Consider the following 13,136-nt stretch of genomic DNA (forward strand, 5'->3'; position numbering starts at 1 on the left):
GCTAGGTGTGGCGGCACCTTTATCTATGACTGCATACTGCATACTGCATCATACATAAATAAGCATTGCGCTAACTGTCACACTTTGAATGTAAAACTGTATACATGATTGTGAAGTAATTATTTTATAAATCTTCTGATGTTCAGTGACATTTTGCGCATTGACAAAATATCATTTGAATTTGTATTTTGAAAATTAAGAGTTGACTTGAGATTTTTGTTGCTTTTATCAAAATATCTTAACTAACCTACCTTTCTAGTATTCGAACAGTGATTATAAGTAATAAATATAATAATAAGTTATAAGTAATTGGTTTATTTTTTTAAGTTTGCGAAATGTCTGCCGATAATCCTTCTTCATTGGAACAGAGAACAGCAGATGTTTTATTGGAAAAATGTTCCTTCGAAGAACTTGGATTAAATCCTAAAGTTCTTGAAGGTTTACATGCATGTGGTTTTGAAGTACCTTCTCCTATCCAGTGCAAAGCTATACCTATCGGGCTTTGTGGTTTTGGTAAATAATGTTTATATTTGACTAATATTATTTTCTATTAAATATATTACCTAGACAAATTTTAATAGAATTGCTTATGTCGTCTCACATTTGTTTCAACTATTAGAACTTTTCAAGTACTGGACTAACTTAGATATGAAATAATTTGCAACTTAAAAAAAAGCATATTTTTTCTATATCATTTTGAATAAAAAAAGATATATAGGTAAGGACATATTGAGATGCTAATTTGTAATAAATAAATTGATTGGACTTTTTTGGGACATCAGTATTTGACCAATAAGCTCAAAGGGAACAAGTTGTACATCTCGCTGGGCTCAGAATGGGAAAAGAGCTTTATGCAGAAAACTTCTGTTTACTGATAGATCTGTTAGTCCGTATTTTGAAGTAGAGTAGAAGCTACAAGTCAATCCTCATGGAGAGGTTACAATTTTCTTTTTTCTTGGCCTTGACTGAACTACCCTGTGGTTGATGTGTAATAGTACTAATCCATTATGTCTATTATGAATAATCAAAATTTTACCATACATTAGATTACTGCGTTTAAATTGATCCAAATCATTAGTACTGGCATAAGTTTATTTTGATGGATTACAAATAACTCCTCAATAATTACAAATAAATACTTAAAAAACATGAGCTAACAACCCCCAAAATAAACTTTGTAGGCTTTGACAATGATGCTCAACATCAGATTGGTTTGCTATTATGGCTTTTGTTATGTTATACAGTATAGGAAATTAAAAGTTTTCAATTAAGGCCACTGTGCCTTTTGACCATATATGTCATATTGTCCGTAGTTTATTTGGTGAGTTAAAACCATGATTGAAGTAATGCAAATTGAATACATCTTGCATTCTATATATAAATGGAAATTCTTGTATTTGCAAAAAAAAGTTGCTGAATGAATTTACCTCTTTTTATGCAATAGCAAAACATTATCCTTAGGCATACAACAGCGCAGATGTATAACTCTTATATGTGATATATTTGAATTACATATCAAAATTAACAATTATGATCATTCAAGTGTGAAAGACACCTATTCAGATTACTTTCTTCGAACAGATTTAGTTGTACAAGCAAAATCTGGTACAGGAAAAACTTTGGTGTTTGGATGCATATGCTTAGAAACAGTTAAAACTGAAGTCGACGAACTGCAAGCTTTGATTTTATCACCTACGAGGGAGATTGCTGTTCAAACTCAACAATTGTTGCAAGATATTGGAGTGAAAATAAAAAGTATGTTTTAGATATATAATCAAACACTGAAAATGGCTTAGTTATTAGATTCTCTTTGTGCCCATCATTGATGAACTATAAGAGATTGTCAAATTTTCACCTTTACACTCAGTTTTTTTTGTAGTGTTTATTGAATACAAATCTGTGTTTTATAATTTTTTTATAATGCATTATATTATTAAACGATATACAATTCAACAATGGATCCCATTTGGTTTATATGGTTATTCAAAATTGGGTGTTTGCTATATGTTGATTATATTTAACTGTTTCTTCTTAATTATTTTAGTTTATTAACATCCTTATGCCAAAGTATAATATTCATAAAGCTGGTTGATTTGTCTGAATGCAAATTACATTTTGAATATAATATGCCTTATGGTGTAGAAATTTTGTGACTGCTGCATGCAGATCTCAATGTGTTTTTATATAAAAATAAATTTATTTTAACATATTGAACTTTTCTGCATTGTACTGTAATATTCAATTTAGAGGCTCCTTTTCATATTATTGAAATGCCTAATTACTATAAATGCTGAACTATGTGATTAGAACTTTGGAAAAACATATACTTTTATATAATTATAAAATATGTAAGTGGTATTGTTATTTTTTAGATTTGAAAACTGAAGCTTTTATTGGAGGTTTGCCTATGAGCACTGATCGAAATAAATTAAAAGGTTGCCATATTGCAGTTGGAGCTCCTGGTAGAGTAAAACATTTGCTAGTGAATAGGGTGCTAAATCCCAATAATATAAAACTACTGATCTTGGATGAAGCCGATGTTTTAATAAACGAAACATTTATAGATGATATAAAATATATTTACTCTTGTTTACCAAGCAAGAAGCAAATAATTGCATCAAGTGCAACATATTCTTCAGAGTTTGCAAAATTTATTAAAGTTTTTATGAAACAACCTTCCACAATTTCACCACAATATGATGTGCCTGTTCTTCTCGGAGTGAAGCAATTTATTACGACGGTTCATCCTGCAGCTAATGACCCTCTTAATATTGCTGAATTAATTCGCATACTAAGTCAAATATCTTTCAAGCAATGCGTAGTGTTTTCAAATACAAAATCTAATGCAGAACAGGTATATGTTTCTTTGATAAAACATAACTGGCCCTGCGAATATTTATCTTCTGATCATAGCCAAGTGACACGTTTAGCAATTTTAAGTAAACTTAAATCATTTCAATGTCGAATTCTTGTTACAACAGATCTAACAGCTCGTGGAGTTGATGTAGAAAATGTGAATTTAGTTATAAATTTAGAAGTTCCTTTATCACATGCAACATACTTGCACAGAATTGGCAGAGCAGGTCGTTATGGTACTTATGGAGCCGCAATTACTTTTATTAATGACAGTAAAGAACTATTTAAGTTCAAAAACGTCCTGTATAAAATAGGTGGTGATAATATTTCTGTAGATATTTTACCACATGATAAAATACCCAACGTATGGGATAAAAAAGAAAATTTTGAGTTTGGTAAAGTATGGGGAGATGTTTTTTCAGAATCTTCAGAAAATCAGAATCGAAATATTGATCGGCAACAATATGAAAGGCCCATTGAAGTAATACAAAATGTAAATGAATATCAAAAAGATAAAAAATCAGATATTCATGAGATTAAGCAAAATATAAGCCCTAACAATAAAAAACTAAACGATGGTGTCAAATACAATGAAAAAAATATGAAAAATCATTTACCAGGAAATGAAACATTTGTTATTCCTAATTTGACAGAATTACAGAATGATATGGATATATTTATGAAAACTAACTACAGTGAAAAGGATATCATAGAAAATAATATAATTAATATGGATGAGAGTTCTGAAATATACAATAGATTAATAAATGATCCTGATGGAAAAAAATGCATCGAGAATATAGATGCATTACTCACTGATTATGAATATAAGACTACAAATAATTTTACTAATAATAGTAAATCTTCCACTCCGAACAAATCTAGTTGTGAAAATAAATATGTGGAACAAAATTTGGACTTTATAACAAAATTACGTAAAGCTACTTCTGATTTAAAGTTTGATACAGATGATTCAAACGATGAAGATCATGTGAATATTTTAAGAAAGCATACAACTAAAGAAACAAAATGTATACCAATTAAGCCAGAAAAAATTAATAAAAAGAAACTTGATGATGATAGAGCATTTTTAGAAATGATAAAAAGGAATGCTTCTAAAGAAATAATTAAATATGACGATAGCAAAACTTTGTGCCAGGGCAATGATTCTTCTGAACTTAATGATGATTATGCAGCAAACAAGTTTAGGAAAGCAGTACAAAATGTAGATAGTGACACTTTTAAATGTAAAGAAAACAATAAAGTTGATAATTGCGATTTAAATGCTGGCAATAATAAATTCAATGAAAAAAATATGAAAAATCATTTACCAGGAAATGAAACATTTGTTATTCCAAATTTGACTGAATTACAGAATGATATGGATATATTTATGAAATCTAACTGCAGTGAAAAGGATGTTATAGAAAATAATATCAACATGCATGAGAGTTGTGAAATACACTATAGATTAATAAATGATCCTGATGGAAAAAAATGCATCGAGAATAAAGATGCATCACTTACTGATTATGATGATAAGACTGCAAATAATTCTACTATCAAAAGTAACTCTTCAACTCAGGACAAATCTAGTTGTGAAAATAAAAATGTGGAACAAAATTCGGATTTTATAACTAAGTTACGTGAAGCTACTTCTGATTTAAAGTTTAATACAGATGATTCAAATGATGAAGATCATGTGAATATTTTAAGAAAGCATAAAAAAAAAGAAACAAAAGTTATACCAATTAAGCCAGAAAAAATTAATAAAAAGAAACTTGATGATGACAGAGCATTTTTAGAAATGATAAAAAGGAATGCTTCTAAAGAAATAATTAAATATGACGAGAGCAAAACTTTGTGCCAGGGCAATGATTCTTCTGAACTTAATGATGATTATGCAGCAAACAAGTTTAGGAAAGCAGTACAAAATGTAGATAGTGACACTTTTAAATGTAAAGAAAACAATGAAGTTGATAATCGCGATTTGAATGCTGACAATAATGAAACTCCCATGAAAACAAATGATAAATATGAAAACAGAAAAAAACTGCAAGCTGTACGTAAATATGGATATGATGGAGTTGAAGAAAGTACTTTAGAACAAGCAGGGTTACATATAGTACCAGATATGTTAAATGCTGACAATAATGAAACTCCAAAGAAAATAATCGATAAATATGAAAACAGGAAAAATCTACAAGCTGTGCATAAATGTGTATATGATGGGGCTAACAAAAGTACTTCAGAACAAGCAGGATTAAATGCAGCACCAGATTTGTCTAAAACCATTGATTCATCATTAGACTCTGAAGAAAGTAACATGTCTACAACTTTGGCCACTGACGTAGTTAATGAATCTAACAAAATAAGTTATTTAGAAAATAATGAAGAAATTTTGAATAACTTTGAAACAAATATAATATCAAGTATGTCATCTTTAAATATGAATGACGATGCAAATCAAACCTATCCTTCAATGCAAGATGAAATGCATAAAGACATTAATAAGCTTGAAAAAATTTCAATACTAAATTCTATGAAAAATGAAAACGTATTGAAACAACAAGCTGAGGATTGTAGTATGTTAATCAAACATACTAAAAATCAATCGTTGAATTCTAGCAAAATTTCTTCATCAAAAATACTCAAACCTAAAGACATTGAAAGTAAGGATCATATAGAGAAATTAAATTGTTACAATGAAGAAGCAGAAACTGTGCATGAATATCAAAAGTGGAATCATTTATGGATGCAGCAATTGTGGCAAATTAATAATTTTGTCTCTCAAAGCAATTATAGCAGAAACATGTATTTAAATTTATACCATAAGTGATACATTAAATGAAATTTTGTTCACTTGAATTGAATAAATTATCTTTTTTGTGATAATTGTTTGTTGAACATAACTGAAAAATAATTTTTTTGGTTATTATTAGATTACTAACATTAGAATATAGACCTACACTGCAAAAGAACACATGATTATTTTTTGAACTCATGATGTGCATGGAAGTTGTAATTATATTTTTTTATGATGCGTAATACATAGAGAGTTAAATTTTTACCTTGCTACTGCAAACCCAATCATATAATTGTTCATTATTTTTGCTCTCCATATTGTTTAATTATGCATCAATCGTAGTTGCAACATTTATAACAATAAATTCAATAAGATTTTGGGGAAATAAAAAATTAAAATAAATAAAATTTCTGCCTAAATTTCCAAACTGTCTACTAACCGCTAATATATTTATGGGCCATGCATTATACTTTCATTCAGTGACAGACAAATGGAAAATATACCAGAAATTTCCATCAATATTTCATTAACAACACATCAACCAATTTTTATGACAATTCAATATATCATGCAAAAATATTATACACATGTTGACAAACTAGAGCTGTTCCACATTCATCTCTGTTCTGAGCAAGGCTTATATTGATGCTGCATTCTGCATGGTATACATTTGCAAGTACGTCCATAAGAAATATGTCAAAGGCAGTATAAATGTCATATTCAGAAAAGACTAATGTGAATAAAGCATTTATATATTGCTTTTCAAATTTGTCAGAACATCAGCTCTAATATACAAAGCATATTTGCACTTAGAATTGATTCTAGACACATAAATGTTTGAAGGAAGCGTCATTCTCTTAAGGATTTTGTGGGATACTGGTAAATTTATTCATTTTTAAATTGTGAAATTATGAATTGGTTGGTATTAATAAACAATAAGTTTCGTTTAAACAATCGAGTTTTGATAAAACTTAGTTCTCAAATATTTGACTATTCCATGATTGTTGTAATCATAGATAAATAAACATATCTTCATAATTGTGTTCACACAATTATGGAATGAACATAAATGCGTTCGAATGTAATGCAATAACGAACTAGTGGTGTAGGGCATCGTGCCCTAAGGCAAATTGCTGGAACTTTCCGTACCGTTGCTGAATTGCAAATTTGAATTATTTGTTTAAAGTATATTAGAACTTTAGTCAGAATTAAAATTAAAATCTGAAATATTTTCGGTACACAAAAAATTTTTTTTTTGAAAAAAATAAAAATTGTTAAAAAAAAATTAAAATTTAAAGGGAAGTTAAAAATTACATAATTAATATCTTTGATGCTAATAAGTTTGGATAGCATTAACCACAATATATGATTACGAGTAATCATATATAACATAAATATCTTTATCATACTTGCGAATTGATGGAGCATGCTGTCATAATTAAATTATTATTATTCTATATTTTAAAATATACCGGTTTCTTTCAATAATTTGCATATACGTAGTTATTGCATTGCATGTTATTCGTAGAAATTACATTGAAAAAATTTCAAACTTTTTTTTTATTTTTGTAATATAGTATATACGAGCTTTTTTCTTATATCCTAAATTCCGCTTGAAAATCTAAAATTCAGATTTCTAAAATTTAAATGCAACTTTATGTAAAAGCAATGTAATACAATGTATCGCGTTGATTGGATTTCTACAACCACCCATTGAACCGTTTCTTTAGAATTAGCAGAAAAGTGTAAAAAAAATTCTCCACACTTCAACCAAAAATTATGAAAGAATTTTAATAAATCTTTTATAAATATTCGAAAGATATTAGTTAGGAATCGAACTGATTGGCTGGGGCGTTTCTTCGTAATTAATCATTGAATTTCTTTTAGCGATTTTGATGAAATGTTCATGTTGATACAGTTCCTAAAATATTATGGGCCTACAATAAGTGGTTAAATTATAAAAAAATAAAAAATATCAAGGTGAAGAAAAATGGCGACGCATTAGTGACATGTGCTAAAATTTGACCTCACCGATCGACGCTTCTTATCAGTAACGACTGAACAGATTTTTCTAAGAACGTTTTTTTTAATTATCAGAAAAATTTATCAGACGCTTTTTTCTAAATAGGAGAAAAGTGAAAAATTTTCATCCACGTTTTAGCCCGCAATTTTGAATCGGTTTTGAAAATTCAAAAACTTTTGTTAAAGATCGGCCGGGAAGTTTTCTTGTAATAAAGTGTTAAAAAAATCTCGACAATTTTTATGAAACTTTTCTCTTATCTTATAGAAATACTAAAATATAACGGCGTATATTAAGCCGTTTAATTAAAAACTTGGACAAAGATCGGTCGAGCCCTTTATTCGCAATTAACTGTTGAATTTTTTTCGATGAAACTTTTTATGTTGATAGATATCATGATCCTAAAGAACATACTAAAGTATTGCAGCCCTACGACAAGTCGTTTGATTTAAAAAAATCATCAGAGTTTGAAGAAATATGATATGTAGTTAAAATTTGACAAAGTAGCTTTTGTAATGTGATAAGTCAAATTTTGAATTTCACAAATTTAAAAGCCGTTGGAATAGACTCGATAAGGAGGAGCTGCAATTAGGTTTGAGAAGATCGGCCTTTGAAAATTATGAGCTAGTGTTTGGTGATACTATGATCATTTCCGGTTATTGTAGTTAGTTTTTATTAAATTTGTTTATTTATACTTCAGATTCGTAAACGCAAGTAACATTTCTAGGACAACATTAAACAATAATGACACAATTGGTCAAAGTTTAAGTATTAAGACTTTTTGTTAGACTATGAATTTAAAATTTTCAAAATTGGTCTCCTTTTTTTCAAAAAAATGCGCTAAAGTGTGCTGACAAGTTTTTCAAAAAATTGGTGCATTTAGTCAAGACTTGAAAATGGTAAAATACTTGATAGTTCCAATGGAATTTGAAAAAAAGGAGACCAATTTTGAAAATTTTAAATTCATAGTCTAACAAAAAGTCTTAATACTCGATTTTTTTTATTATATAATAAAAAAAAATCGAGTAAATAACTAAAATCTTAAAATAACTTGATTTTTGTTAGCGCATTTTACTCACAATCCGTTCAAAAGTTTGTTGTACGCGAGCTCTAATTTGCGAGACAGAAACATTTAAACTGAATGCGAGCGAAAATGCGTATAGCCGTTATATTATTATTTTTAGATTTTTAGTTTGTTCATTCAATTTTTCTATTATAACTAACTACTCACTCTTAAGTATCATAACGAATTACTAAACCATACAGGTCACTAGAGTTTTATCACATAACTTAGGGAACGTTCAAGTATTACGTAAGCAGATTAATTACAATTACATATTTACCCCCCCCCTCCGCTTTGTCAAAAAAGTAAGCAAAAGTTCTTACCCAAAATAAGCAAATCAGCAAATTTTAATTTGTTACGGGAAGTTCCAGCAATTTGGCTAAAGACACAATGCCATACACTACTTAATTAGAGCGTCTCAGCAAAAGAAATATTAGCACAACGCCGCTGTTAAAAACAAATTGATTCATTAAAATAAATCTTTTTAATTGCTCCTTGATTTGAATGAGTCAAAAAACATTTTACTTGTAATGACGAAATTAATAATTTATAAAATTTTTAATAATTCAGGTCTAGCAGTTTCGGAGATACAGAGGAGAAAGTAAAAAAAATGATATTTGGTGATCAAAAATGATCATTAGCCATATGCACATCAAATTATCAGATATTTGATAAAGTTTTCAAAAATAAGTAATAATTTTTTTGTTACAATTTTGTTGGGTTCCGTACCAAGATTTTTAATTTTCAAAGTTTACTTATACGGTTCAAGAAATTTTTTAAAAATTTTCGAAAAAAAACTCAAAATTTTCAAAAATATACAAACTTTTATACTTCAAATATGAATTTTAAATTTACAATTCAAATTCAAAATGTATATATTTCAAATGCGGTATTCTAAACGTAATAAATATATCCTCAGACGGACTCATTTACCTCCTGCTAATGTAAATTTTTTTGAGCGATAAGATCGACTCTGTATATTTTGTAAACGATTATAGTGATTATAATTATCTGTTTGAAACAATTATTGTAAATCATCGATCAATATTTATTGATTACTGATTTTTTCTTTCGAATATATAATTCTGGTTTAGGAAGTTCCAGCAATCTGCCTTAAGGCACGATGCCATACATCACATAATTAGAGCGCAAGGCCGCTGTTAAAAACAATTGATTCATTAAAATAAATCTTTAATTGCTCCTTAAATAATAGTTTTTGTTATTAAAATAATATTTCAGTTATTTAGTATAAACCATTTCACCGTCCCGGTAAGCTAAAAATTGCCGTCATGGTTTTGACATCAAAACATATGGTCACCTTACTTTTAACTCTTTAAAATCTATGATCCAATCATGATCCAATATGGACCACATTGATTTTCACATACAATCATTGAGATAGAAAATATAAAACTAGTAGTGAATGGCATCGTGCCTTAAGGCAAATTGCTGGAACTTCCGGTACCATAATGAAATGTTCGAGGAATTATTATTTATTTAAAGTTTATAAGTGATCTTTAGAACCTTAGCCAAAATTAAAAATAAAATCTCAATTATTTTCGATATACAAGAAAAAATTTGTTGAAAAAAAATTGAAATATATTTTTTTCCAAAAGTAATTATTTTGTCAAAACAAGCAGAAAGTTTTCTGAATCATTCAAATCGTATGCTTAGTTCTCTCAAAAAACTGCCATTTTTTGCACATTTAGGTCGGTATCTCCAAAACGGCTGGACCTGCCTTTGCTAAAAACTAATCACCACTTCTACCCTCATTACAAATTGAATATTTTTCGGATCACTCAAATCGGATACTCCGTTCTCTCAAAAACTCGATTTTTAGTTTCTGCACTCTTTGCTCCGTATCTTCGTAACGGCTAGACTTTCCTTTGCTCAAAACTAATCAGCACATCTCCCTATCAATAGAAATCGAATGTTCCGAAGATACAGGGCAAAAAGTGCGAAAAACGGTAACCCAGTTTTTAAGACAACGGTGCGTTCGATTTTAATAATTCGTAAAACATTTTACTTGTATTGACAAGATAAAAATCTGATTAAATTTTTGGAATGGCAGGTCTAGCGGTTATGGACTCTCAATAAAAATAAGTTAAACTAGTGGGGTGTATGGCATCGTGCTTTAAGGCATATTGCTGGAACTTTCCGTACCGTAACGGAATACTGAATAGATTATTATAAATATTGAAACATTGTCTAATATTTATAAGAATTATATAAACTGAATTTCAAAGTTGAAATTATTTGTTTAAAGTATATTAGAACTTTAGTCAGAATTAAAAATAAAATCTGAATTATTTTTGATATACAAAAAAATTTTTTTTTGAAAAAAAAAAAATAAAAAAAATAATTGAAACAATTTTTCTTTAAAAATGAATTATTTTGTTAAAACAAGCAAAAAGTTCTTTGAAGCATTTAAATCGGACGCTTAGTTCTCTCACAAACTGCCATATTTTGCACATTTAGCTCTGTATCTTCAAAATGGCTGGGCCTGCCTTTGCCAAAAACTAACAACCACTTCTCCCAATCATTACTAATTGAATGTTTTTAAGATCATTCAAATCGGATGCTCTGTTCTCTCAAAAACTCGATTTCTATTTTCTGCACTCTTAGCTATTTATCTCCTTAATTGCTGGACCTGCCTTTGCCAAAAACTAAGCAGCACATCTCCCTATCAATAGGAATCGAATGTTTTTTGGACCATTCAAATCGGTTGCTCCGTCCGCCCGGAAACGTGAACGAAAAAATGCGGACACACAAAACACACACACACACACACATACACACATACATCCATTTTTTCTGAGGTATGCCAAAATGTTTAGAAACCTTCAAAACGTCGAGAAATGCGAAAATTTTCAATTTCGATTTTTGGACGATTACAATACCCTACGGGAAGTTAAAAAATGCCTTTTGGCGGTCAAAAATGATCATTAGACATATGCACGTCAAATTATCAGATATTTTATAGAGATTTTCAAAATGTGTACTCATTTTGTGTAAATTTTATTTATATGGTTCAAACAAATGTTTTCGACATTAACGATAGTATGGAATAACCGATTTGGATAATTCAAAAAACATTCGATTCGGATTGATAATGAGACGTGCTGATTTTTTTTTTGGCAAAGGCAGGTCTAGCTGTTCCGAAGATACGGGGCAAAAAGTGCCAAAAACGGTAACACAGTTTTTAAGAGAACTGGGCGTCTGATTTTGCTAATTTAAAAAACATTTTACTTGTAATGAAGAAAAATTTAATTTTTGGGCAGATGCAGCGATTATGAATTCTCAAAAAATGTCATTTGGCGGTCAAAAATGTTTATTGGACTTAAGCACATTAAATTATCAGATATTTTAAAGAGATTTTTATAATGTGTACACATTTTGTGTAAATTTTTTTGGGGTTCGTACCAAGATTTTTGGTTACGGTACGGGAAGTTCCAGCAATTTGTCTTAAGGCACGATGCCATGCACCCCACTAGTTTAATTATAGGAGAGCTAGAATAACTAGTAAAAGGTGTTTTCAATAGGATCATTAAAGATATTTTTTGCCTCGATTAGACATGTAAACCGTTCTGCATAATATTGTTCAATTATAATTGAAAATTTAATATATGTTACTTCGTTCCAAATTAATCAATCTCTGATAATGTGTAACAATTTTTGTGTTTGCTATATTGTTTAAATAATTATCTTAATTAATAAAAAAATCACACTTGGTGTTAGTTGAAACAAAACCTTGAAATTCAATAACCTTGGTAACAGATATCAGGCTTTGACGTGATCTCTAGATTTGTAGTAAAATATGTATTGTTTTTCTGCTCGTGAAACACAGCTTCACTTTTTTGTTGTGCTCATTGTTCATTGTTCCCATCCAGTGATTAATTTTTCTCAAGGCTCTGTCAAATAGACTCACGATCTCACCAATCTGTTTGGGAACAACTGCTATGGTTCAATCATTTGCATATGCTACTAGTTTGACACATGCTGGAATCTCCAGTCTCAAAAGGCCATCATACATAGAATTCCACGGCAAAGGGCTTAGAACAGAGCCCTGCGGCACACCTTCTGTTAAATTATAAAAGAGATCAGGTGGAATTTATAGTTTGTAAGATGTGGACAAATGTAAATTGTGTTACAGGAGACACTTTATTAACTTCCCGAAGGAGAAGTTTATGTTTTCATCAAAAAATCCGATTCGCTAATTTTATGTTTTCTCGACGTTTCAAGCCATTCTGAATCGAATGAGACCAAATTTGTAAAAAGTATGTGTGTGTGTATGTGTATGTGAACAGATTTTTTGCCGTGAATTGACGATTTCTCAGAAACGGCTAGACCGATTTCAAAAATTTAAAAGCCATTCGATGTATCTCGACGAG

General features: G+C 29.4%; 1 protein-coding gene across 1 annotated transcript; it reads left to right on the forward strand.

Annotated features, from left to right (window-relative positions):
• The first annotated feature begins 286 nt into the window (after positions 1-286).
• On the forward strand, positions 287-12,839 carry LOC113387910 (probable ATP-dependent RNA helicase ddx20). The gene is made up of 4 exons (XM_026625296.1): positions 287-513; positions 1,582-1,755; positions 2,373-5,206; positions 12,654-12,839. The coding sequence occupies exons 1-4, from the start codon at positions 336-338 to the stop codon at positions 12,837-12,839; spliced, it is 3,372 nt and encodes a 1,123-aa protein (XP_026481081.1). The 5' UTR covers positions 287-335.
• The last annotated feature ends 297 nt before the right edge of the window (positions 12,840-13,136 follow it).

The sequence above is a fragment of the Ctenocephalides felis genome, unplaced genomic scaffold (genome assembly GCF_003426905.1).
Source record: "Ctenocephalides felis isolate EL2017-DRISC unplaced genomic scaffold, ASM342690v1 CF-g0.4_SCAFFOLD_03572, whole genome shotgun sequence".
Lineage (NCBI taxonomy): Eukaryota > Metazoa > Arthropoda > Insecta > Siphonaptera > Pulicidae > Ctenocephalides > Ctenocephalides felis.

What these genes read in the sequence shown, in the direction of transcription:
- LOC113387910 (XM_026625296.1), top strand. Translation starts at nt 336, where the DNA reads ATGTCTGCCGATAATCCTTCTTCATTGGAACAGAGAACAGCAGATGTT. An exon ending in TATCGGGCTTTGTGGTTTTG is followed by an intron (nt 514 to 1,581) that starts GTAAATAATGTT and finishes TTCTTCGAACAG; the next exon opens with ATTTAGTTGTACAAGCAAAA. An exon ending in CTACAACTTTGGCCACTGAC is followed by an intron (nt 5,207 to 12,653) that starts GTAGTTAATGAA and finishes ATTTTTCTCAAG; the next exon opens with GCTCTGTCAAATAGACTCAC.